The sequence below is a fragment of the Phyllostomus discolor genome, chromosome 1 (assembly GCF_004126475.2).
Source record: "Phyllostomus discolor isolate MPI-MPIP mPhyDis1 chromosome 1, mPhyDis1.pri.v3, whole genome shotgun sequence".
Taxonomy (NCBI): Eukaryota; Metazoa; Chordata; class Mammalia; order Chiroptera; family Phyllostomidae; genus Phyllostomus; species Phyllostomus discolor.
Window position 1 is genome coordinate 60,072,684 of NC_040903.2, and position 27,637 is coordinate 60,100,320.

At 40.0% G+C, this 27,637-nt stretch overlaps 1 protein-coding gene across 3 annotated transcripts in view; it reads left to right on the plus strand.

Moving 5' to 3' along the window:
- Window positions 1–27,637, plus strand: part of PIP4K2A (phosphatidylinositol-5-phosphate 4-kinase type 2 alpha) — a 161,309-nt gene that overhangs the window by 116,956 nt on the left and 16,716 nt on the right. For 2 of the 3 annotated variants that reach the window (XM_028505623.2, XM_028505620.2), the window contains 2 exons: window positions 7,781–7,927; window positions 13,325–13,363. In XM_028505623.2, the coding sequence (XP_028361424.1) occupies window positions 7,781–7,927; window positions 13,325–13,363 (186 nt within the window). The remainder of the gene's footprint in view (window positions 1–7,780; window positions 7,928–13,324; window positions 13,364–27,637) is intronic. The other variant, XM_036023346.1, reaches the window with a different exon arrangement.

The following is a 27,637-nucleotide window of genomic DNA, read 5'->3' on the forward strand; positions in this document are numbered from 1 at the left end:
GTAAAATTTTAGAAGTGTTATGGGAGGGAAGAAGTTACAGTGCAGATGGTGAAAATATCATTAATAACTCTTTTATATTTTTGAAATGCAAGTGTTAAGTGTATTTGTTTTTAATTTTAAAGTGACCAAAATGAGAAATTGATAAAGTAACCTATATTTGGGGAACGATTAATAACTTGAGCCAAATCTAGCAGTTATGCCTAAAAATTTGACCTCCTTGTTAAATAGGCTAGCTAGTATCTCAAATTTCAGTAAAGAATTATAGGATAAATGCTTGACTTTTTCGGATCCTCCTGGGAGCACATCTTTTTGTTTTGCCATGAGGGCTCATGGAGTTGGTACTGTCATTCAAAGAATTAGCCACAAATAGAGGAAAACTGAGGAAAAAGGCACCATAAAAGCCAAAAATTAAAATAAGAAATTTGGAGGTGTGGCATTGAAAAAGAAAAAGGTACACACTACATCACAGCTTCTTAAACTCTGATTATGGACAGAATACCACACAGCCTGTGGAAAGCAGTTTCCATGTTTCTAACATTCCCAGGTGAACTGATGTAACCCCCAGTACATGATGGCTCTACCTGCTTTCTAGACCTGGAGGAACATTCTGAGTCTGCTCGTTAGCTTTTTAGTCCCCCACCTACAAGGAGAAGTCAGTGGGAATGTCAAAAGTACGTTAACATTTCAAGTCCTATAAGCACCTAAAACTATGTGATCAAAAGTCCGCCCAGCAGAGCCTCTCTGCAATCAGGAGCTGCAGGTGCATTTCCTGCTTCCTTCTTAGAAATGTCAGGAAGGTGTTTGCCATCTCCCGGGCCTCTGTAGCCTTGGGAGAGCCCCTTCAGACTCCCCTTTGCAGACAGGGAGTCACTGCTGGCTAGTGGGGGCATTTGGAGCCCTCCCTCCGTTCACGGGTCCTAGCTGTTTGTTCCCCAGTTGCCAGGGAGCTGCCCAACATACTCATCAGAATGCTCTTCCTGCGGCAGATTGTTCCCAGTTTCTGGAAATTTTGTCATCCTTTTTTCTTCATCCATCACCTGTCTCCTTTATTCTCTCCATCTATCTCTTCAACAGCTATATACTTGACACTTTCACTCTGGCCTCCACATTTTTTAATTTTTCTTTCCCATTTTCCATCTCCAAACATCTCTGCCTGATTCTGAATAAATTCCTTAGCTATAATCTCACCCAGTGCCAATTCTCCCTTCATTCGTTCTACTCTGTTGTCTCACATGTCCAATGATTTTTTTATTTCAATATTTTTCTCTCTAAATGTTTCATTTTTGAAAATCTGTCAGCTTATTCCTAATAGTTTCTGGTTATATGCTTCTCTCTGATATTACATCCTTTATTTCTTTATAAACATTTTATGCATAATTGTTCCAATTCTCTTTTTGATAGTCCTAACCTATGCAGTCCCTGGGCCTGAATTTGTTGCCTGTCGTGACTGCTGACTCTCACTCAGAGTGACTTATCCAGGCAGAAGTCCACAGAGTTTGGGGTCAAGATGTTGATTAGAGATCAAAGCCTACTAAGGGAAGAAGTAGGATTGGGCAGAGGGAGAAGCCACACTGCTGGGTGTGCCCAGCCAAGTGGCAGCCAGCCTGGTGGGGGGCAGGGGGGAGGGGGCGCTCAGGAGCACTGCATCCAGAAGCTCCTGTGTTGGGCCAAAGTGACGGGAAGGCAGATCCAGAAGTAGCTGCCAGCTGAAGGCTGCTGATGGCTCCACGAGTGGGCAGCAAGGCCTCTCGGAGCTCCTCAGCGGGGTGATGCTTGGAGCAGCAGTTCTGCTTTTAATTGTAACCAGTGAGTGAATGCCACCCATACCTATGATGGAGTATTCTTTACAAAGTCATTTCATCTTCAATGATGGTATTATTTATGGCTTTATTATAGTGTAACAAAGGGAATCAGGGACATCAATGTTTACATTTGGGCTGTATTCTGATTTATCTCAGTACTAAGAATATTTGTAAACACTGCAGAGGAATGTCTGTTTCTTTTAAGCCTAGTTTTATTAAATAAAGCAGTAAATTTTAGTATTTATATTAGCTTAAATGTGCTCATCGTTACTTCTTTTTTGACCTCAAAACTATTTGAAACCAAAGTAAATTTTTTTAACTGACACTTATAGACCATTATCCCAAAATATCAACTTAAGGAAAATTTGCATTATTTATTTATTTAGTCATTCTAAAACAAAGCATTCCTTAGTCTCAGACTGGCCTCCTTTCTCCTCTTCCCTGTCTGTCTGTCTGTCTCTGTGTCTCTCTGTCTCTGTGTCTCTCTCTTTTTCATGCAAAGCCTTTTGTCGGAGTAATCTGTAAACACATCCAGGGACACAATAAGGATTACAGATAATTTAACCTTTCAAAAACATTTAACTGAAACAAGACTTACTCTTGTAAGTATTAGTATTGAAGTATTAATTTAATGCTATATTAAATTGTCACTTTAAGCCCCTAAAAAAAATGAGTGGAACGTGATAATAACAGCAATTTCCAAAAGCAAGAGCCAGGTTCACACTGTCATGAGGAGATATAAATATTTATCTGTTGCAGTCCATCACTTAGACTCCTCTCTACTGAAACGCCAGTCAGCTGTGACTCTTTTAATGGCATTTCATTTTTGCATGAGAAGACCAACAAATTGGGGGTTAATAATACTTGTTATTTTTGTTCACTGCCTAAGACGAAAAGAAACTGAGGTTTTGTGGCTGTTGCATTTTATCTGTTCTTTTAAATTCTGATTTCACTACATCAATTTATCATTGCATTACAGTTCTGACAAGCCCATGGTTATACAGGAAAAAGTACTGAGAAAGACTGACAAAGATATTACATTTGCCATTATTGATGACACCGTGGGATCGTTTACATGTAGATTTTTGAAACGACAGAAGAGTAAAAATTGCTAGTGTTGGAACACAGGTTACAGACAAAACATTGCTAACATTGAGAACACTTTGAAAAATGCAGAAGCCACTGCATGATAAATAATAGAACGAGGTGATATGAGGTGTCCAGCTATGAAAATGCAAAAGCTAAAAGTAATTAAATCAGTATTTTTAAACACACACATAGATGATACAGTGAATTTGACATTGAGAATATGGACACTGACCCCAACGATAATTTTGATTGATTTAACTCCATATAGTTAAATAAGTGATGAATATCAAGTTAACATTTAAAAATTTGGGAGTAAATGTTCAGTGCCTATTCAGATGAAAGCTCAGTGACATTGCCGAATTGCAAGCATCTGAAAGCAACCATGACGTGATGGGTACCAGACAGAGCTGCTCGATTTGAGGGGAGAGGAGGGTGTGGCTGCAGGTTACCTACAGAGCCCAGAAGGATGGAATAACAGCCTCTGTGGTCCACAGACAGGAACACTGGGTAAATGCCATATCTGAGGGGTCACTGATAGGAACGCTCTTCGAAATTGTGTGCACTCAGCCTGTGCTCTCACAAATGAACCGTCTCTTGTCTGATGTGCACTCTTGATTTCTGAGCCACCCGTGGGTGAACAGTGTCGAGTTTGGTCCACTTGTGGCCGTGTCTCTCTTGGGACCTCAGAATGGCAGCGGGCAAAAGTCCACAGACTTACCTGACTTCTGGCAAGGAATCCGCTGGGCTACAGTACAGCGCTGCATCTGTTGAGTCTGTAAACAGACATTAATACAGCAGATAGGAAATAGCAACCACAGTTAATCATGTCCCTTGCCAGGGGAGAAGGACCAACTAGCAGCCACATCAAGGCAGTGGTTGAAAGTGAAATATTTTTATCTTTCTTAAAGAGTGACCCTTGGGATTAAACCATAGTTCTCCATGCTCGTAATCTGGAAATTAAGCATGCAGAAGAGAGGAAGGAGATTGTCTTGTGACCGAATCAAGAATGTGAAAAGAAATTAGTAGATACTAAGGATGTGTGTAACTATTCAAAAAAAAAAAGATGCTCATGCCAAATAATTGATTATTTTAAAAGACATGATATGGTAGTGTCCCCAACACCCCCTTTTCTTATTATTTTGGAAGCATTTATTTACAAGTTATTTAGTTAATTTGTTAATGATGTTGAAGTTCTTGAACAGGGGTTAGAAATATAATTTTTTACTTTTTAAAAATATTTACAAAAAGATTATCTCTTTTTATAAACACATACATACCAAATAACATTATTCATTTTTGAAAAGTCTTTGTTTTATGAGAGCCCTCGAAATTGGGAGCTTATATTACACATTTGAAATAGAAAACATTTCTCAGAGAGCATTTTAGGAACATACCAGGTGCTCTTAGAAGTCTTCCTCCTGTGCCCATGACTTTCCTCCTTTTCCACCCCTCGCCCCTGGGTCTTGGTTTCAGTTGCTCCTGCTTGAGTCATTGGCCATCCCTGAGTCTCATCTCCTTGCTCTTCACATTCTTTGCAAAAACCCTAGGCACCAAGTATGTTACTACCCCATCTTCTCCAAATATGGAGACACAGAGAGGCTGACTCATTCACTCCAGGTCACACAGCTAGTGAATGTGGAGCTGGACCACGAGGGCTCCTCCCAGCAAGATATGGCTGAGTTGTGCTGAGTGCCCAGCTAACTCTGTGGCCATGAATTTCCAGTCTTCCTGGTTGTGGCATTACCTTTAGCAGCTTGTGTGTATAGGAATTCTTGTAGATGTGCCCAACAGGGTTAGAGTTTGTACACGGTATTTTCGGGGTCAGTTGGTGGAAACCTGGGAAGATTAACATTCAGGCCTCTATGTGTCAACAACCACTTGCAAGAACATATGGTGCAGTGGTCTTCCAACCCTGGTGTTCGTAGACCCAGTGAAAGTTCCTCACTAAAAAGAAACAGTGCGTTCTTTTCCCAGTGCCCCCACGCAGAAATTCAGTTACTGGGTAGAATTTTCTTCTGCAAAGTTTTGACCTGTAAATGCTCTCTCAACCTTTGGCACCAACTGCAGCTTGCCACTACTGGAATCTAATGTGATAGGCTTTGATATGGTTTGTGGTTTTGTACATATTTATATACTCAGGAGTTTTAAGTTTATTAAATCTGTTTTTTCAAAGTGGTCATCAGAGTCTCATAAGAGAGCCATGCCTTTGAGAATGAGTACACATAGAAATTTGCTAATGCAATAGATCAAATTTGATCTACTTTTTATATGTAATAATTTATTTAATCTTAAAGGTAGAGGATTTGTAGAATATAATCTATATGTGTGTCCCCCCTCCAAAAAGCTTGTCAGTGATTTTCTGTATAGCATTCAGGGTTTCATTAACATACTCGTCAACATGAGTAACAGTTAGTATGCACTGTGTTCCTTGTCACCCTTTGGGTCTGTACACAGATTTTGATCAAAGTGACGTCTTCTACTGGCAGGACTTTGAAAAGATAGGTCATGATGAGAATAATCCAAGCAGAACAGCACAAAGTAGGGTTAAGTGGCCAAACTGAATCTGGTGTGGGCCCTCAGAGGCCCCCAAAACACCTATGCAGGGTCTCCCTCAGAGTAGACACAAGCATATATCTGTGAGGTGGTTTGGAGCATAAAGCAGCAGATATGTGTAACACTAAGGTTTTCTATCAGAGTTTTGAATGAAAATAACGGTTATTATCATTGTCATCTGCAGTAGGAGGAAGGGTATAGTAAAGTACAAGAGACATTGTGTGAAGTATTTTGACATACTGTTATCTATAATCCTCATAGTAACCTCCAGGTACAAATTATGCTGCTGGCTTTCTGGAAAATGAAACTAAAATGATGAGTGATTTAGTAAGTTGCCCAAGATCCCACAGCTAGTAAAGGGAGGCACCAGGACACGTGCACATATTTCTGGCTCACAAACCTATGTTCTTTCCACTGTGGTTATTATACAGTGTAGCAAAATGTAGTTCATCTTAATCTCCGTGTTTTTAAGGCCTATCCAACCATCTTTCTTCAAAGGTGAGAGACAACAATCCCTTTGAGTGCTGCAGAGTAGGTTTGAGATATTTTCTCTTCAACCAGAGGCTCCTTACCACCTGTTTTGTGTTAGTAAAACTCAAGTTAATTTACTACTTTTTTCCTTATTTTTTATTGTTCAATGACATTTGTCCCTATTTCCCCCCATTACTGTTCCTTGCCCTACCCACTCCCACCTCCTACATTCAGTCCTCCCCCCACCCCTGTTGTCTTTGTCCGTCCTTTATACGTGTTTCTTGATGACCCTTCTTTCGCCAGCACTTGTTTGTTGATTTGTTTATGATGGCCGTTTTGACCAGTGTGAAGTGGTATCTCAATTTACAGTTTTTTGAAAGGAGAGAAGTAAAAAATGTTCCACTGATCTGACTTCAAATTAAGAACAAGATAAGGTAAAACTCTACTCAGAAAATATATCAAATTAAATTACCACAGCTCAATTACAGTTAGTAAGATTTTTAAAGGCAGGAACATCTTTAAAATATGCCAAACTCTAGGTGACAAAAATGTAACTTATTCTGATGCTGTACTCTTTTCTTTAATGAGAAAACTAAGGCTTAAAAGAAAAACACTCTTAAGATGGTTAATATTATCAAGAGTTGATGATTGACAGTGTCTACCACTAAAAAGTTTGAAAGGGCTTTCTAACTCTTATTTTTGTAAAATGTTCATTGAAAACAAATAAATTCAAGCAATATAATTTTAAAAAAAAAGAGAGAAAATAAGCAAAGTTGCTTCAAATTCCACCATTACCATTTGGTGACCATTCTTCCAGGCATCTCTCCATAAATATGTACAATGTACACAATTTATACTATTTTGGAATCGTAACAGTCATGCTATTCCTTAGTGTAGAGATTTCACACACATGTCTTAGACATAGAAAAGTTTTTCTGAAATCTTATTTCCCCTTCATTTTTTAAAATTGTTTTATTGTTGTTCAAGTACAGTTATCTGCATTTACCCCCCTCCACTCCTCCCCCACCCCAACCATCCTTGCCTCCTTCCCCTTCATTTTAAAGAAAGGAAACGTAATTTTCCTTTGGAAGATACAATGGGACCCATTTGATAAATACTGGCTTTCAAGAAGTGTCTCCCTCTTGTGTCCTTTGAGAGTATGGTCATGAAAGACCTAAACTCATGTTTTTTTGCAACTCTAATCAGAAGTGGTGTCAAAACTGGAACCCGTCCGGCGGACTTGATGAAATCCAGCACGGAGCCAGGGAAGCTCTGTCTGTGCGTAGAGTAGGAGCACATGCTCCACAGCAGCTGGGCACCCACCCTTCACGCTGCTGCCTGTGAGCAGCTTAGCCCCAGAGAGTAGTCTTGGTGAGAAACAGAAAAACCAGCCCAACTCTAGAAGATTCCAACACTGGGCTCTCTCCACAGTTTCCTTTTTAATCTTGACTTCAACACTGTTAAAAGAGCTAATCTAAGTGGCCAAGTGACTCTTCCTCAACCTCATAAAGTCATCATCATGGCTTATGGGAAGGAAGATGGAGGTTCTCAGTAGAGCTAATTTCACTTTGGAGTAATTACAGAAAGAATCAACCACTGTTATTGCCCAGATTTGACTCTGCAAATTAGTTTGAAATGTTGGGGAAAATATATCTTTGGACATAAAGTTGAATTTTTCTTATCTGTATATACATAGAGAACACAGATCGTGTATTAAGCAATATAAACATGGTTATTTTCTATAAATAGGACCTTAGTGATTGGAGGGTGTCATTTTGTATAAACACTATAGGCAGAAGAGTAATATTTTACATTTGAAAGAGCACCTTTTGATTGGATTTCTTTTTTTTTCCTCTTTTGTGCAGTATATAGTGGAATGTCATGGGATCACCCTTCTTCCCCAGTTTTTGGGCATGTACCGGCTTAATGTTGATGGAGTTGAAATATATGTGATTGTTACAAGAAATGTGTTCAGTCATCGTTTATCTGTATATAGGAAATACGACTTAAAGGTGAGATTGATTTTATTAATTTTTCTTAAGTAATGAAGCGTACGTATCCACATTGTAAATGTTGTCACTGATCATGCTAAATGCTTCCGAGGTGCTCAGAGCTCGACCCTCCAGGCAGCTAGCAGTGTCCTCTGTGGGTTTTCCAGAAGACGCTTGTACATGTTAGAGATGTCACATCTGGTTTACTCAACAAATATTTCTTGAACGCCAGCCATGTACCAGGCACTGTTTCAGGGACTAGGAATAGTGTGACGAACAAAGCAGAACAAACCTTCACTCAAGGAAGCACTTCACTCATGCTGGCTTTCTGATTGGTAAAGACAGTAAGTGAAAGTAGCAGGTAAATCATATAGTATATTAGGAAGTGACAAGTGCTATAGATACAAGTAAAAACAGGAAATTAAAAAAATAGCCATTATTTCTTCAGTTATTTTTGTTACCATCCTTAATCTTTGCAAACACCAGTTCCACATGTATTTAGCCACTTGAATTTTTCTCACAGCTCATTGACAGACTGTTCATTTCTTTAGCATTTTTAACCCCATTGTTTTCATGCTGAATAAGGTATATTATCATGTGTCCATGCTCACTATAAAGAAGAAGAAGACAGGGAAGTATGGGGAAGGGATGCAGTTTTAAATAGGGGGTCAGGTAAGGTTTCACTGAGAAGTTGATGTGGAGCAGCCCTGAAGGAAGTGAGGGGATGAGCTGAGGGAAAACATTTCTGGCAGAGGAAAGAGGCCCCACGACCAGCTATTTCAAAGACGCTGAGTGAGAGGCAGACCACTGGAAATTTTGCATGGAGTAAGTTGATCTGACTTCTAGGATCACTGACTTAGAGGCAGAATGTCCAAGTTGGGAGCTGGCAAACTAGGACCTGCCTAATGGCAAATCCAGCTTGGCCAGTTTTGTGAATAAAGGTTTGTTGGAGTACCACCATGCCTGTTGTTTCTGTATTCTGTGTGGCTGCTTGTGCTCGCTCTCAGCAAAGTTGAGTACTTATCACAGAGACCCTGATGGACCACACACAGCCTAAACCATTTACCTTTTGACTCTTTTTAGAAAAAGTTTGCCGAGCTTTGGTATTTATCAATGGATTTCATATTTTTTAAATTAATCTCCTTCACACTCTTAAAAGAGGACCCCAAAAAACTTTTGCTTATGTAAGTTATGTCTATCAATATTTGCAATGTTAGGAATTAATATGAGAACTTTTTAAATACTTTATTTAAAATAATAAAACAATTACATGTGAGCATATTTTTATGAAAATAACTGTATCTTCAAAAAATTGAGATAAGTGGCATTGTTTTACCTTTTTGCAAATCTCTTTAATGTCTGACATATTAAATTAAATATGAGACTGTTGCAATGTCTTACCTGCTGCCTGTTATCACGATTACTGGCCAGCAGTGACCGAGGAACACTGTGGGTGACTCATCAACACGCGAGAAAAACATACATAGAGACAACCGAGTCCTGTGGGGAAGTAGGAACCAAATGGCCACTCTCTCTGGTGGGGAGAGTGCCCCTGTTCCTCTTCCGGAGAGGCTTTTTATTGGTTTCATTTGCATAAGCATTCAGGTAAAGTTCATTACTCATTGCTAGGAAGTAAGGATCAAATAATAGGTAACAAGGAAGTCTGAGGGCCTATTTTGAGTCAGGGTCAAAGAGCTGTAAAACTTTGAAGAACAAACTTACTTCTTTCTGGACCCTCATCATTCAACTGAGAGCATTCTAAACAAAGCAGGTTTCACAGGAGTTTATATATTCTTTCTTAGGCCTGATCACCCAGGGAACCCGCCCTTTTCAGCACAGAGCCACACCACCCTGTCATTGTTTCAGGCTTAGGTGGAGCAAGGGAACTAAGGCAACCAAGAGATAAGGAGATTCTCTCCCAGACAATGAGGACTCAGGCTGTGGCAAAGCCGAGGGGTGAGGGTCCATCACCCCCTTTTGCTGTAGCCCCCAAAGTCCTTCCTTGGACAAGACCTCCCATGTGATCATGCCTGTGTTAGGTCATTCCCCCCGTGGGGAATCTTACCCGTCATTGGCTAACCGATCAAGCTTTGGGGTTTAGTTATGAATGAAGCAGCAGAAACAGCGCTCCTGCCAGGGAAGTAAGCTTTTGTCTCCTTGCTGGCTTACGGTCCAAGGTCACTCCCTCAGCCTTAGCCTTGGTGGAGGTACAGCTTCTGATACCAGGCAGGGCGGTTCCCAACAGTCTGTTGTGATGTTATTTGACTGAAGTATATGAAGAAAGTCAGACCTTACACAAATAAGGAGAGGGGTGTGTTATATTAATTCTGCCAGCAGTTTATAGATAGTCTTTTGATTTCCAAAATCTGACAAATGGTAATTTCCCAAAGCTTATGTGGAATCTGCAATCACATCAGTGAACTTTTGTACTCTTTTCATTGAAAACATTATACATTATGAATACATTAGGCTTCAGTTGTTTGGAATAGATGGGTTCACTTGAGTTATGTGATCTTCCAAATAGTGACACATTTCATTATATGATATCAAGAAGTCACCACCAGTCTCATCAGAAAAGGCTTTAAGTGTTGAGAAGCTGCCAGGCTCAGGGTGGTGGATACAAGTTTTTAAATTTCTAATTTTCACCTAAAAGCTCAAATTTTTACCACTGACAACAAATCCTGGTAGTTGTTTTTCGTGAAGTCTTACCCACCATTGTTTCTGCAGTATCCAGGCAAATATCAAAACACTGAGTGAGGCAAGTAACATCTCAGTATTATTATAAAGACAGTTTGACTTTGCAGATCTCTGAGAGGGTCTCAGGATCCCAGGGTGCTGAATCACACACTTTGAAAAATGCCAACCTAAGGGAGGGAAGGTGGTCTAGGTTTATCTCCTACTCTGTGGAGTTTGAATTAACTGTCCAGGCTTTCCAGGTACAGCCTTGGTCAGTCCTGCCTTCAAGTCATAACCATTCTGTTCACTGTCATTGCCCCTGGTGGAAATTCCAGCCACTGTACAGGGCTCTTTGGCACCATCCCTTTCACAAAGACTTTTGAGGATTACAGGACTCTTTTCACTGGTCTGCCTCTTCCATGTGAGAAGCCAGAGTGAGCTCTGAAGCCACATGTTCTGGTTTTATCACTGATCAGCTGTGTGCAAGTTGTTGAACCTTTATAAGCCTGCCTACTTTTTCATCTGTGAAATGAAGATAATTTTACCTCCCTGTGCTGGGTTGTTGTGAAGATTAAGTGACATATGTACATGCCATATCCAGCATAACACAGCATATGGAATTGGTCAATAAATGTTGGTTGCCTCATCCATTCTACTAGTAAGTGCCTTAAAGGAAAGTTTTTTGTCCTATTTACTTTTTTATCCTCCTGAAATGTCTGAAAGAGGACCCCTAGTAAATATATATTGATGTAAATTATACTTATAGCCTAGATATTATAGTTTTAATTTGCCTTGGACTTTATCATTTCATCTCCCTTCTTAGCTTGTAAAGTAAATAAATTCTGTTTTTGCCAGTACTTTCAGTTGCAATGGAACCTGGACATCTGGCATCCTTTCATGGCTCGAACTCTTGGCCTTAACTCACAATAATCTTACTTTTCTATTTTTGTTTCAGTTTTCTATTCTGAATTAATTTAAACTTGGATGAGTTTTTCCCAAGCTAATGATTTGCATTTACATAGAGATGAAGCTTCACTGAGAATCCTAAACAGGGGTATATTATAGGGAAAAAACACACACGGATCAAAAACTTGGTTAAAGATACAAAAAGGAATAAATCGTTTCTTCCTCTGCCCAATAGCATAAGCAGTGTTCAGGTTTTATAGGTGTCCCCATTTTTTTTTCACTTGGAAACATTCTTTGTTAGATCAGTGCACAAAGGAAGGCATATGTGGCCCCTGTTCAAGAGCCCCTAAAGCACGAAGGGAGCCCACTATAAGTGACAGCTATGGAGTTCAGTTGGCCGAGGGGATGTGCTGCCATACAGATGGGTTTTGCTTCATGAATGATCTATGATCTATATTGTCCACCTTTATTTGATGGGTCAGGTTTGTACTCCTCTGACTTATCCCCAAGAAACATCCAGCATTTGTGCTGGGCTGGCAGTGGGGTCTCTCAGATCCACCAGGCCCGGGAATGCTCAGCACCAAGGGGGTGGAGAATTGACACCCCAAGATACCACAGCCTGGTCTCAGTGCCCTTCCCCAGTACAAGAAGTCTCCTCCATCTGTGTCTCCTCATCTGTGAATTATGGTCCACACACATCCTGATCAGTGCCTGTGCTTTACTTAAATGGAAGATGGTCATGGAGTAAAAGTTTTGATTTCTTAAAGTTCTGTTTATGATTGGCTAGTGCAAGTATTCCAGGGCAATAAATGTCTGTCTAAGAGGTGGGCAGGTAAACAAATGGCTCCCCTGACCTTGTCGTAGTTTGGGTGTCCAGTACTGGAGGGGAAGGGAGAGAGTAAACTGGTCTGTGATCCTTCTCTAGCCATTTATTTGGTGAACACTGAGCACTGCTATGTGAGATACCACCATGGTCACTGGGGAGCACAAAAAACAAATAGTCCTTGTATTGACATAGGAGGAATTCACTGGCCATTTGTTTCCCAACTTTTCTTTTGCTTTAAAATCTTCCACAAACAAAGGAACATTTCTCTGCTGGAACTCTGCCCTGAAGGCCCCCTGTCGGCATCTGAGGTCAACCCCAGAGCTCTGAGGCATAGCTTTGAAAACCAGTGCAGTAGAGAGGAAATTGCTGAGATCGAGAACTGTGTTTTCTTCTACTTAATAGCTCTGTGCTCATCCTAGAGCCTGGCCCAGAAGGGATTCAGGTAAATGTGTCTGAGAAGGGATCTCCAGTATGAAGGACAGCAACGTAAGAGAACGTATTCATTCATCAGTAACTCTAAAATGGTATTGAGGCAGTCAGAGGGTGTGGACATGTCCACATCTGGAAGAATAATGTAGGACGAGAGGCATCTAATGCCCCAGTGGTCACTGCAGACAGCTGATGTCCACTTCTCCTTTGAAGATTATAAGACCAACCATTTCTGGCAATTGATGCAGAAAGGAGAGTGTGGTTTTGATCTGGTGTTTAGCAAGTTACTGCTCCAGTGATCATCAGATTTTCTAATTTCCAGCAGGAGGACAAGAGGGGAAAAGATAGCACAGGTGACATGATAGGGAAGGAGGTGAGTGGACAGGAATACCTGCAGAAGGAGCGGCACACTGCACAGAGAGTAGTGAACAGGGAGGGGACAGAGCTCACTCAGGATGAGGCTCCAGAGCAGAGTTGGTGCTCATTTATTGCAGTGCTCTGTCCTGGAACGTTTGCATATTTTACACATGAAATCCAGTGCCTCTCAGGTGCAAGTTTTTATTTTTTTCTTTGTGTTTTAGGGCTCTACAGTGGCCAGAGAAGCTAGTGACAAAGAAAAGGTAAGTACCCTGGTATACTCCCCATGGTCCTGCGGGCATGCTCAAACAGTATGTCCTCATTCTTTCTTCCTGACTTCCGCCACTGTGATCGTTCCCATGTCCCTTTCCCTGCACCAGAGAGAAGCACATTACTGAACTGGAGTGCTTTGCTTTACTTTTCTTCAGCTCAGCTGTCCCATATCTCTTGGGTGAATAATGAAGTAGTTATTAGTTTTAAAGGTGGTTGAAAGAAACGGTTAACATGCAGCATGGTCTTGGAAACGCAGCCATCTGTGTAGTGATTAAGACTGGCAGGTACAGCTCAGCAGCAGGGTCCTAGCCCTACACTTGACCACTGACTAACCAGGTGTGACCTGAGCAAGTTTTTTGCCTCTGTGAGCCCGTTTTCTCACCTGTAAAATGTTGTCTTGCATGAGCTTTAAACTCCTGTCCAACTACAAAATATTAAAATATGATTTAGAGTATTTTCTACTTAAAGAATTAGGGAGGAGAGACTATGTCTTTTCATGTTTTCCTGAGTAACTGGACAGTAGGAAATATTTGAACTACATTTAGTTTATTATGTAATATTATAGACAGATTCAACTAAAATCAATTTCGTTAGGAAGCTGGGAAGTACTTTCTGTATTGACTGAACAAAACTGAAGAAAATCAGCCTTGCTTATGTGAAAGGCACCTCTATACTTAGTTATTCCTCTTCTTCACCTTGGGAAATGCCTTTTTTTTTTAACCAAACCATCTGAAAGCTAGGGCTCAAGTTTCTGTTTTTGTTTTTGAAATTAAATTCTTTCAGAATGATATCATTCAGTTTTGGTTTGAATTTGAAAATATACTTATTCATTCAGGAGTGTTTGTGAATGTCTTTATGGTTACTGTCCTAGCTTCAGGGACGAAAATAATGAACCACACAGGCACATCTAGCAGGAGATACAGACATTAATAGGGAATAACAGTGCCATGTGATAGTACTTTGACAGGAAACATGTAGCGAGAGCGCCTGATTCCAGCTTGGTGGGGCCAATGAAAGGCTTCCTGGAAGAGGCGACATGTGGACACTTGAAGGATAAATAGGAATTAGCCGGGGGGGAAAGGCAAGAATGAGCAGCATGTGCATGAGCACAGAGGGGGTGTGCTTGGTGCTTTAGCTGGAGGGTGAGGTGAGGCCAGTAAGCTGGACCAGTTGAAGAGGCTGTTGAAATAACCCAGATGAAATGGTGACCTGAGCTGGGACAGTGGAAGATGACAGATTATAGAGTAATTTAGGAAGGAGAATCCAAAGAACCCAGAGATTGAATGTGGAGGTGAACTGTGTCAAGGAGCATGTGTAGAGGGAGGGCGGGGTTAAGGATGACTCCCAAGTTTCTGGATTGGACAGTTATATAGGTGTTGACTTCACTCTCTGAGAGAGGGAGCAGAGTGGAAGGAGTAATTTGAGAAGTCAATGCAGCATCAGAACAGAGATATCCAATGGGCATGAGAGGCTGCAGAGAGTTTCAACTGGAAAAAGTGGCTTAGGGAAGGAAACTCATGGGATGGAGGGTCAGCAAAAGCAGGGAAGTAGATGAGGTTTCCCAGAACGAGTGTATGAAGTAGGAAGAGAAGCATGTCTGGAGCCAGCCCAGAAGAAGAGAGTTGATGGGTAACTCTCTTCCTTTACCCATCATCATTTAGAGTTGATGGGTAAAGGAAGAGAGTCTTGCAAAAGATCAGCCAAAGATACAGGAGATGAACAACGGAAATCTGGATCATTTTTTCTGAATGTTTATTGAGCACCTACTATGAGCAAGCATTTTGATGAGCAATATATGAGAAGTGACTCAGTGACTAGTACTCCTACTGACATGAAATTTGCACTCTAATGTTATCCCAGAAACCAGAGGAAGAGAACTGTCCCAGTGTTGGATGCTTCTGCAAGATTACGTAGGATGAGGACTGAGTAATTTGTTATCTGTTGGACTTAGCAATGGGGAAATCTCTGGTATCCTTGTCAGTGACAATGGGTGGGTGGAACATAAGCCAAACAGCAGTGGGTTAAGAAGCGAGAAGAGCAAATGAAATGGTAGGTCCTTCTTTGACTATTTGTATTAGCTGTGCACTAGTGAATATGTTTTTATACTTCCAACCTCCATGTAAATCATCCTGAAGTCACCAGCTGAGGCCAAAGAAGCAGAAAGAGTGGACTGTCGACTTCCTTGTTTCTATGACTATACGTTCCTTCTAGGTGTCAAAGAATTCAAGTAGGTATTTAAGTTTAGTCCACAAGAAACTCAGAGTTTTCGTATTATTGGGATTTTCTCCTAGGAAAAAATAGCTGGACTGTTTAAAAAGTCACCCATACTTTTCAGCATCATAACAAGAAGCCAGCCCCTGCATGAGAACTGTGGATGTGATGACACCCGCCATTCCATGCCGGTTGCTCTGTTTTTTCTTCGTTCCCAAATGCCTTGAGACTCCTGCTAGCAGCCTTTCTTGCTCTCTTCGCTATGTCTTCCGGATCCATCGCCAAGGGCTTCATCTGCTTTGACGATAACCCATGCCAAGAAAGACAGTTACAGCTAATGGAGTGGTTGCTGCTGAAGTCTCAGTTATAAAGCAAGGGCATGTACGAAGGAAAGCCACAGTATGTGATGTCCTTGTAGCTGTAATTCCTCATCAAAAACAACACTCAGTTACTTAGGTTTCCCTCCACAGCCCAACCTGTAGGACTCCATGCCTTCCAGAGACCCACAGCATTTACACAGTTCCACTGCCCACCTCACCAAAAATGTTTAGCCCTTTCTTGGTATAGCTTTCTGTGAAAAGATATGAGAATATAGGATTTCTTTAACAAAAACTCTTTTCTAAGGATTATGCCGAAGTGCCTTTATCCTCTTTGGAATATGTGCCGGTTCATCAAATCATCTCCTTTGAAGGTGGACTTGGAAAGTCAGGGACAGGAAGGACCGTGAGAGATCAGAGGCCAGTTCTCCCCCTCACAAATGACTGATATGAAACTGAAAATTGAGTTCTTATGCTGCGTCATGAAATTGGTGGCAAAGGAGAACTTTTATCTTAACCTGGGGTTTATTTTTTTTAATGTTAATCTCAGTGTATTGGGGATTAGAAAGATAAGCAATAATAACTGACATCTATCGAGGACACACTATACGCCAGACACTTTTACATGTTATATGAGTTTGATGATGTAATCTGTACCCTCATGAGGCAGGTGCTAGTAGTGCTTCCTTTGGGTAAGTGAAGTTACTTGCCAGGTTCAGTGACCTGTGCAAGGCCCCACAGTCCTCAGTGTGGCGGAGCCAGGGCTCCAGCCCAGAGCTCCCTTTTCTAATCACCTTGCTAAAGGTGCTACTCTAGCGGTCAGGGAGTTTTCTCTGTCTCCTTTTTTAAAATGACTCATTATCAAAAATACAAGGCAGGCCCCAAAACAGAATTTATTTATAAAGAATTACATATTCTTACATGTTTAAACTTCAGTCACCTTCAGAGTACTCTCCATTTGATACAATAAACATATCAAGACTTTTTTCCACTGTTTAAAACAGTTCTTCAGCTCATTAATTTTGATGCCTTTTAGTGCTTCTTCCATTTTTTTTGTTTCACCTTTTCCATGTTGGCAAAATGTTTCCCTTTGAGGACTTTTTTCATCCAGGAAGGGGAAAAGTCACATGGGGCGAGATGAGGTGAATAGAGAGAGTGGGGCACAGCGGTCATTCCATTTTTGATCAAAAATTGCTGAATACTCAATGTGGTGTGGGTGGGTGCACTTGTAAATCACCCATCATGAAATGGACAGACATGCTGAAATAGCCTTCCAAAACATTCACTGATGTGGAATGCAGCCTCTCACAACAACACTAGCTGGTACACTGATACAGATGGGTTTCTAGAACACTAACCTAGCTGGGACATATACTAGAAGGAACCCACCCTCCAGAAGACAATTCCCACGAATCATGAAAATGAAAAAGGAATCATTCACTACACTGACAAAAACATTATTTTGAAGTTAAATATGATACCAAAGCATTTTATTCTAGGTCTTGATTTAAAAATACAAAAGTAGTGAAATAAATTGTTTGGTTTCATACTATGTTGGCAAAAGCACCCATTCATATTTCCTTAATTTGTGGAGTGTAGGAATTTTTAAACTATATCCCATGTCACTATAGCTTACACTCGGTACCCATTAAAATCATCTACACGATTGCTCTGAGGAAGAATTTAATGTGCTTTACTTTCTGGGCTTGGAGTTCATGACAGCTCTTCTTCCAGGAGAAGAGCCCAAAGGCCACCCACCTGTCCTAGGTTATAAGTGCTCCCTGGGAAGGGATGAGAGATAATCTCTTGGAGATATGGAATGTAAGTGTAATTAATATCAGTACTTGATGAAGGAGAGCATGCCTGCTGTCTGCTATAGGACATGATGCCTCTTGGATGTGGCACTTTGTTTATAATCTAGTCACAGCGAGGTAACATTGACTGAAGTGTAACACGAAAATAAATCAAATGGATTAATGGAGCTGAACTTGTAAAAACATTGAGTTTTTAGGTTCTACAGAAAAATTTTTGCATTTTCTTTTTTATGCCAATTTTCAGGTTTTCTCTCTGTGATCAGTTAATATAGTTGTCCCAAAAAAAGCATAAAACTATAAATATTTATCACTGTTACCTCTGGTTAGAAATATTTGGAGAAGGCTAAAAATATTTGTTTTCTACATGTTATCCTTCATAAATGGAAGCTAAATGGTTTGCAAGAATCTTATGTCTATTGCTCTCGTCATGTAACCATATTCTCTACAAAATGGTTGTCCTGGCGCAAAGAACAGTTTTCCTAGCGGATCTCCACTGACACGGCTTCCTAAGTAATCTGAATTCTTTGTTTTCCTTTCATTTGAGTCATTATAACTTTTAATTTCCCATACTTTTAACTTGTTGATGACAAGTTTTAAAACTGTCATTTCAAATATTCAGTGATAGAGGTGCAGACAAGTCCCATCCCTTCTACTTCAGCTTGACATGTAATTAGCGTAATTTACATTAGCATAATAATGAAGATGGGACTGAAGGAAATAAAGAAGTTATATTCCAACAATAATGGGATCACTTTCATGGCAACAAGTATCAGAGCATGCATGTACAGATGTCTTAAGTTTTTTAAAAAGATCAGAACAGTGCTTTTATTTTTTTAAGACCGCTGTCAAATTCTGACAGCTGCTATGACTTGTTTTATTCTTTAATTCTTTCCTTTTTAATGGAAGGGCATCTTCCATTCATGGCTCCAGCAGTTTAGTCTCCTCTAAATGAGACAGAGAAATGCGAATCTCCCTGGTGGTCGATCTTTTCACAGCTGCGCTGCAATTCCAGTGTGACATCAAATTAGTAATTATAGCTGAGCAGACTGCTTTTTACCAAATGACAGTCTTAGCATGCTGCCAGAAAGCAAGCTACTCAGCAGGGAATACAGGAAAGTAAAAGAAAACATAACTGGACTCACTTGATTTCTGAAGGATTTGATCTGACTCCTTAAAAAGCCCATGTTCTCGAGAGAGAGTCCTGGGGATTCACAAATACACATTTTGTTCATCGTTCTGTACAGTTCTTCTCAAAACCCACGTCTGATTTTATTAGGTAAAGTAAAGCCTGTGTAATGGAGTCATAGGGTCACAGTAAGAAGATTCTTTTTAACATATAACCTTCTCCCTGGAACCCATTTGAAAGAAAACAGCTGCCCTGCAATTGGCATTGGGGTAACTATATTGGCAATAATCATTGTTGACACTTTGATAATGGGCTACAACAAGCCACCTTGTCAATTCTTAGGCATTGTGAATTGCACTGGCAATTAAGTGACTGTCACCATCTCTGACATTTTACCTATTACTGACTGAAGTTTCAGGAGAATTAATCATTAATAACCACCCTCACATCGAAAAATGCTTTCCTAAAGCCGTTTTCAACATTTCTTTTGTGATCTTTAGATTGTTAACACATTATAATTAATTACCACCTCTCTCTGGTTCCTCAGGCTGCAGTTCAAGGTAACAAAGAGGGCAGGCTTAGGGCATGGGGTACAAAAGCATAGCCACGTGTCCTTCTGGGAATCTTTCTTTGGCTATCGGTTAAAAAGTGCTTCCTTTTCCACTATTAGTGGATGATCAGTCAGAGGAAGATTGTCAAGGTTTTTAGGCCCAAAATCAGCTGATGCTTTAACCTGCAGAAATTCTGTTTGCCAGCCTCTGTTAGGAACACCTATCCAAACACCCAAAATGCAAGGAAAAGTTTTCCTTCAGAGCAGAACCAGGACCTGTTTCTGGACTTAAATTAGAGGCACTGGTAACCTCTGCTTTGTGGCCCAGAGATTTTATAAAGGGGACTTTGGGAAAAGGGCACCACACATAGTATTAGGGATTCCCAGCCCCAGCCCCTGTGCTGCCGTTAATGGAAGTTTGGGGTTCGGGGATAAATCATTTGTCCTCATTTGTAAAATTAAAGTATTTTTTTGTGTCATTGGTTCTCATGCTTTAGTGTTTATAATAATCTCTTGTTTCAGATGAAAGTTTCTCCTCCTCCAGAGGTACACTTCAGCTGCAGGCTTGAATGTGAGAAGCCCCAGCCTTGGCAATCAATAAGATCCTTCCTGTTTGCAGTATAGGTTAAGGCGATTGCTATTATTAATGGAAAAAAAATGTTCTGAACCATCATATTGTATCAGCAGATGTCTGAGCAAGCTTTACAAACCCTGTGATGTAAACCATAGGCATTATTCTGAGAATTTACCCCACTGGTAAAAACGGCATGTGAAAAAGACGGCATGTGAAAAGGAAAGATCACGTGCAGTGACTTGTGAGCATCTTCTGGATGACAGTGTTAAACTCCTCAGGCCAGCCTGGCTTGTGGTGGTGCATAAGACCTCAGTTGCCTTACATTATTTTTTTCACTGTTGTGAACTCAGTTTAGGGTACCCAAGCACACATGGAGCACTGCTGTTAGATATGAGATTTTTTTTAAGCTGACAACTCTTATTCAGTTGGTTCCAGAAGGACTTGGAGTAGAAAGAAAACTTCTAAATTTTAGTATGTGGCCTGAATTTAAGCCAAGCTGTTGCAGATGTATAATTGTTAAAATAATAAAATTATGTTGTTCACTAAGTATTAAGCCAGAAACTATAGGACCAGCAAACACCTTAAGTTTCCAGACTTGGACATTTTTCAGATTATCACCATTGACACTCATGCAGAAGAATCTTCTGATCAGATTGTAACAAACCTACTTTGTAGACTTTGTTTACAGCGTAACTGTTTTATCACAGCCTGTAGAGGAACACCACACCGTCACCTTTGGCATCACCATGAAAAGGGCCATTATGTTCTGAAAAATATGACAATAATATAAAAGAGATGCATATCACTTTTTAAATGTTAGTTTGAATATTTTAGGGAAAATAAAGAACCAGCAGCTGGGTCCTGACTTCCTTAACAGTTCCAAACTGCAAAATTATGACAGGGCTTGTCCAGTTTTGTGCTTCTTAATTGTAGCAGTTTCACAAGTATGTTGAGGTATATTCTCTTCCTACATTTACACATAAACACAGATTCAGAATAAAAACTTTCACATTTAGATGCTGGTCACAGATGTATACACAACTGTTGGATCATTTCCCAAGCCATGAATTTGTATAGACATTCTGTTTATTTTGTTAAAGAGGGCTGTTATATGTACTTCTATGAGAAAACACCTGTTGTCTTTGCTGTTTCTGTATGAACTGTACCCATATTCACAGTTTGCCTTTTTATGTATCAAATTTGTGGCTTGGGTACATTTGAAAAGCAGAACTGATTTTATTATAAATCTCTTAACATCTCTTATTACCCCAAAATTGATACTACATATAGTCAATCAAATTATCTTTACCCTAGCTCCAGCGTCAGAGTTACCCAAAATTCTCTCCCTTACAAAAACATTTCTGGGGTATATTTTCAGCCCCACCAACTGACTTTTATGAAGTGTTTTTTGGCAGGCTTGGTGAAAGAGGGCTTAGTCTTTTTTGCAAGTTTATTTTCATTTAGGTGAACCTGTAATAACAAGTAAATCAGGGACATAAGCAGTTCCTAACATGAGACAGTAATTAGTACATATTTTTTATGTTGTGTATCCAGCTCCGAGGGTCACAGTTTGGCCCATCAAAGGGACCCCAGGCAGCAATCTTTGACATCAAGGCTTACAATTAGACTTCTTTTAAATGGGTTGCCAAATGAGCACATTAGGGGTGGGGGGAAGCATTTCCTTCTGAAATACAAGTCCTTTAATCACAGAGTACTACGCTATGTATTATCCTTTGCATTGAACCTTTGGGTACTGAAATCCTGTCTGCATTAATAGTGAAGTGTGACAGAGTACATTTTATCTTCCTGCTGAGGTTTCCATCCAGGCTGAAAAACAAAACAAAACAAAACTTGGTTCTGTATTGTATAGATATTGGCTTTGTACACTTCAGACACATGTATTTTTTCCTATTGTTAATGACAATATAAAATACAGTAGACTATTTTTTATATAATTTAATGTAATTATTGAATGATGATAAAGTCCAGTATCACTTTAGCTTGAGTTCTGTGTTTGTAAAGTTATGTTTTGATTGTAAATATAGATTTCAAATAATTGTGATATTTATAAAAGTTTTGAGTCATCTGCAAGATAATTAGACTTTTAAAGCCTCAGTAAAATAAGTCTTCTGTAGAATTCCTGGATTTCCTAGCCTATAAGATATCCACTGTTAACTAAATTTCTTGAATGTGACAGCAGCTACACATCACACACAGAGCCTAGCGGAATAAGTAAACAGACGGGTTACCTTCCAGTTGAAAGAAATAGAGAATTTGAATACTTTTGATAAACATCTACAAAATTTTTAGTGATTTGGAGTTTATAAGTTTTTATTAAAAGTGCTAAGTATTTTTCTATTCGAAGGGAAATTCTAATGCCTTGTTCTTAATCCCCTTCCCACAATTCTGTTGGGAAGAGCATGTTCCTCCTTTGCCCTCTCAGAATCCGCAGTGGATCTCTGGCCACCGCCTCCACGCCCAGGCCTGTGTCCCCTGAGCTGACCACGAGAGCACAGGTTCATCTTAAAAATGAGAGCTCGATAACCTTAGCTGTTAGTTCTGCATATTTTTCCACTTTTTATCTCAAATCCTGGCCAAATCTTTCCTCCAGGATCATCTAGATCTTTTATTGAACCCTGGAGGATATAATCAGAAGCATTTATACATTTAAAATATTGTCTTCAGGTATTGGATTTCATCAGGCTCTGACGCAGAGCATGACGCAGAGCCTGCCACAGTTGTGTGTATATCTTGACTAGCACATTCGTATCTTAGTGATACACAGGCCATTTTGACCATGACTAGTATTGTTACATAGAATGTTTCTTTTTTTTTTTTTAATTTTTATTTATTTTATTTTTAGGGAGAGAAGGGAGGGGGGAGAGAGAGCGAGAGAGAGAGAGACATCAATGTGCGGTTGCTGGGGGTTATGGCCTGCAACCCAGGAATGTACCCTGCCTGGGAATCGAACCTGGGACACTTTGGTTCCCAGCCCGCACTCAATCCAGTGAGCTACGCCAGCCAGGGCTAGAATGTTTCTTACTATTGAAGAATGTAGACTCGCTGAGGGACAGCCTGTAATGTGCTTTAAAAGAAACCAAGAACTTTTCACCCAATAATATAGTTACAAAAGGAGAAAAATGTTATGATGAAACAATTTTCTTTTTACACCTGATAGCAAGTTAAATGTTTCCAATAAGCTTATTACTCTGCAGTATTTTGGTTAATGTTTTCTGGCTACAAGATTTCAGTTAGTGAATTTTTGCTTCAGGTCAGCAAAATAGCATTTACTAAATTACCTTACTCTTATGATGTGCTCAGTGAGGAAAAATAACCCATAGAAAACTAAGGTAAGACAAGAGTCAGCAAATTTCTGACTTTGGCCATATCTTTAAAATTATTAGATTTTATTCCATATTAATAAATACAAATTCAAGTACTTTATTACTCTTAGAAGTTCGTTTACCCAATTTTTATTATCATATGGCAACATTTTATTATCATTTGGGTTTCAATAAAGATGTTTTCAGTGAGGTTTCTGATTAAGGATAGCTTTTGCAATGGACCGCAGAAGTTTGGAGAGAGAGTTTGGAGCTTGAGCAGACAAGGCAGGGGAATACAAGCCTCTGGCCAGTGTTGCATTTAATGCACCTAATGTACCTTCTGTTCCTGTGTCTGATGCAGTGAATGGAATAATAACCTTGTGCTTGTATATGCTAGATGTGTGTGCTGCAAGTAAAGGATGTGTCCTCGAAATGTAAAGGCAATGCGTAGAAAATTCATGAGAAATGTTTGTGACTGAAAACAAAGGAAATTTTAAATATGATCTAGGTTACTGGTATCCCAAATTTAAAGAGCTTATTTCTTTAAAAAATCAGGAAGGATAAGAGAATGGCACGTGTATATTCTTCAGTAGTGAGAAACACACTGTGTAACAGTATTGGTCATGGTAAAAAATGGCTTATGTGTAACTAGGGTGCAAACTAATATTGAACGGCTTCTTATTGCCAAGCACCATGTATTTTGTTTCATTTAGTTCACACACTAGCCATAGTAGGTAGGTATTATTAACTTCCCGTTATATAGATAAGGAAACTGAGGTTTGGGCACATTAAGCAACTAGTTCAGTATATCACAACTAGTATAAAAATGTTCAATGTGCCAATGTTATTTTTTTAAATCTTGTGTTGGATTTAGTACTGATGAGCTTTACGCTAGATACTACCAGTCTTACTCAAGACTATGACCAGCAAATAACAAGAATAACCCTACCTTTGGCAGGCATTGCCTTAAGTTTTACGTATATATGAACTTGTATAATCCCCACAACAGTGCTGTTTGCTAACCCCCAATTAGAGATGAGGCAACTGAGAGGTTAAGTAACTTGCTCAAAGTCACACAGCTAATAATTGGAGGAGCTGTGATATAACCCCAGTGGCTGAATCCAACCTGTGCTCATAACCTCAGGCTTCAGTCTGTGTCCGAATAGAAACCGTGCTGAGCTGAACAGGAGTTTGACATTGTCCACAGGAAAGTGTGAGGGGTATTCATCTGCTAATTTTATCCAACTAGTGGAAGCAGGATAGCTAAATTGCAGGGGCAACGGTGTCTCTTTGCTTATGCTTTTAGCTGTGTTTGTGCATTTCCATGTCACATTAGTAGAGATAAATGCCACTTGGGGCCCACCCCACCCCAGTAGAATGACTTCATACAAAACAGAAATTAACTTTGTCTCATCAAACTTGGGCTGCACTGAACTACACAGCCTCACTCAGCCAGCCAGGGCCTGGGAGCAGCTCCCAGCAGCCCAGGTCCGGGCAGGCTTTGGAAGGTAGCAAAGCAGATGCCTCCCATGTCTTGTCCTCCTTTGCAATCACCTACCAGCAAGTACCTCTGTGGTACCCCCTTTCACACTTGGAGGCTCCCAATCTACAAGGAACTGGCATGAGAACATAATTCAGAGCAAATAAATAAAGATGTAACCTGCTACCGCTTTAGAAAGATTGCTGACTGGTGGCTGGATGCCAGCCTCAGAGAGTCCCCAGCTAAGAAGCATTTCTGAGCTGATGTCTTCAACTCTGATGGTTTCTTTCACCCTCTGCCTGGTTCTGCATTGAACTAGAAAGGGTATGGAAGACACCCATTAAAGAACCTGACCCAGTGACTTCAAGGCTTTCAAAACTCATCCTGAGTGGAAATAATCCAGTGTTGCAAAGCAAAGCATAGAAGCCATCGCTGCCCACAGTGATTTCTGGGCTGCTCCGCAGACATCACCCTTCTGGGCAGTGTGACACTGAGGATTTAAGTTCATTAATTCATAGCTTAATAGTTTTCATCCCTTTTTTTTAATGGTGTGTTTTCAATACAAATGTTGCTCATTATCAGAAAGATAACTTGAAATTTTTTAAAAGTAAGCAGTAAGGGTTTTTGGAGGGTGAATCATCATCAGGTGACTTTGTCATCTAGTTCTTAACAGAAAAGCACAGCTGATTTAAACTTCTTTCTAAACAAAATGGTATATGCATGCTCAATCTTTAGTATCAGTTTTCGGTCCTTTTTGAATGCTTACTGAAATGATGATGACGATGATGGTGATAACAAATGCCACTCGCTATTTACATTTTTCACACAGGTTTTGGTCGAATTTTCAGAACAACCCCACCTTAGCCAAGTGACTAAGTGAGGCTTCCTGGGTTCCCATCTCAGCGTGAGAACTGGCTTACCAAGCTCTCCTTCCAGGCTGTGAGACCTTAGTTAAGTTTCATAATCTGTCTAAACTGTTTCCTTGTCTTGTAAAATGAGCTTAAGAACAGCTATGGTTCATTTACACAATGGAATACTACTCTGCTGTAAAAAAGAAATTTTTACCCTTTGTGACAGCATGGATGGACCTGGAGAACATTATATTAAGCGAAATATGCCAGTCAGAAAAAGATACACATGGAATCCAATGAACAAACTGAACTAACAAGCAAATAGGAACAGACTCATAGATGGAGAGCAGGCTAACAGCTTGGTGTGGGGAGTGGGATGTTGGAGGGATGGGGGGCTGGAGCAAAAAAGAAGAGAGAACTCATGGACACTGACAACAATGTGGTGATTGCAGCGGGGAGGGCTTGGGTGGAGGTGAAAGAGAGTAGTGGGGGGATAAATGGTAATGGAAAAAATACAACAAAAAATAGATTTAAAATAAAGAATAATAGTCAAGGTTGCTACAAAGAGTAAGTGAGATGAAGCACTTAAGTAAATTTAGCACATAAGTGCTTACTAGCACGGGACCACGGCTACTGTGGTGGCGGTGGTGGTGTTTTCCCCATTCTGCACCTAAGGCAACAGCCTGGAGGGGACCAGAAACCCGGCCTTCGTTCCTGGCAAGTAACGGATGGAACCAGGATTGAAACCTCAGGATTTAGATCTCTAAACCCCTGGTGTTCTAAGCACTCTGCCATCCCACAGACACCGCAGGAAGGTGTCTTTAGACTAGTGTTAGATTCCTCTAGCAGTTGCCCTACTAAAGATCCGCCTTTGCCTCTTGAGCCTTTCAATAATATAAGCCCTTAAGTCTTTTAACCAATCTAGTTGCTCTTTTTAAACCCGATCCAACTAAATAGTGCCTGTGAAATTCACAAGGAAGCTTAGTGATATGGTACAGGGTGTTCAGAGTTTTATGAGATAGGATTATGCTTTGCCTGTCACATGAGGCAATTCTGCTGCGTGAACCTGAAGTGACATTCATCTTCATTATGTGACTGCTATTACAAACACGTATCTAAGGTGTCATTCACTGCCTTGTGTTTGGTCTGTCATCCCTGCCTTCAGGATTCTCACTCACACACAGACACAGTGTCCCTCTCCCCTTCTTTTTTTACATATTTAAAAACCCAAGTCATGGAGTTACGGCATATATCTTAATCCTTAACAACCCCCCCTCATACACACCCCAAAACATAGAAAATGCTCAAGGTGTCTACTTGGAGAATCACAGTTCTTCTCCATCTGTGCTTTTGTGGGTAAATGTGGCTTCAACTCCTTCTTCTAAGGTACTTCCAATTTTGTAGTTTGGGCAGGGCTTGTTGCCCCTTGAATATGCTAAGCTTCAGATTCCTGCATTTTCTTCATGGTGAAACCTCAATTTGTTTATAACTCTATTGGAAGAAGAACTAAGGATCTAGTGTGATTGACTCAAACATTTAACATCAATGTGCTATCTTTACATTCAGAGTTTTCTTTTACATTTATCACTTTATTTTAAAGTTCTTAATGACAAACTTAGGAGGTTAGTCTGACAAGCCCCTCTCTCGTTTTTGTGGGAAAGGGTGTTGCGTTTTTATTTCCTCGAGACTATGACTCGGCATAAAAGTATTTGCAAGTAGATCAGTCTCCCCACCTCGCCAAGAACTGTATTATTTAGCTGTACGTGTGATGTACTCATGCTGTCCTTTCCAACCAATTTGCTTTCCTGTCTTTCATACTAGATTACAAACTCACTGAAACTAAAAATGTTGACCTGTTCATTTTTGCATTCTTGTACATTATAGTCATTCAGTAACTGTTTATTGAATTGGACCTTTAGATTTCTGAGCTTCACTATACCTACTTTGTAAGGATAATTAAAATTTTGGCAGTAGTTATATAGAATTCAAAATTACAAAACTATTCAAATTTTTGTAAT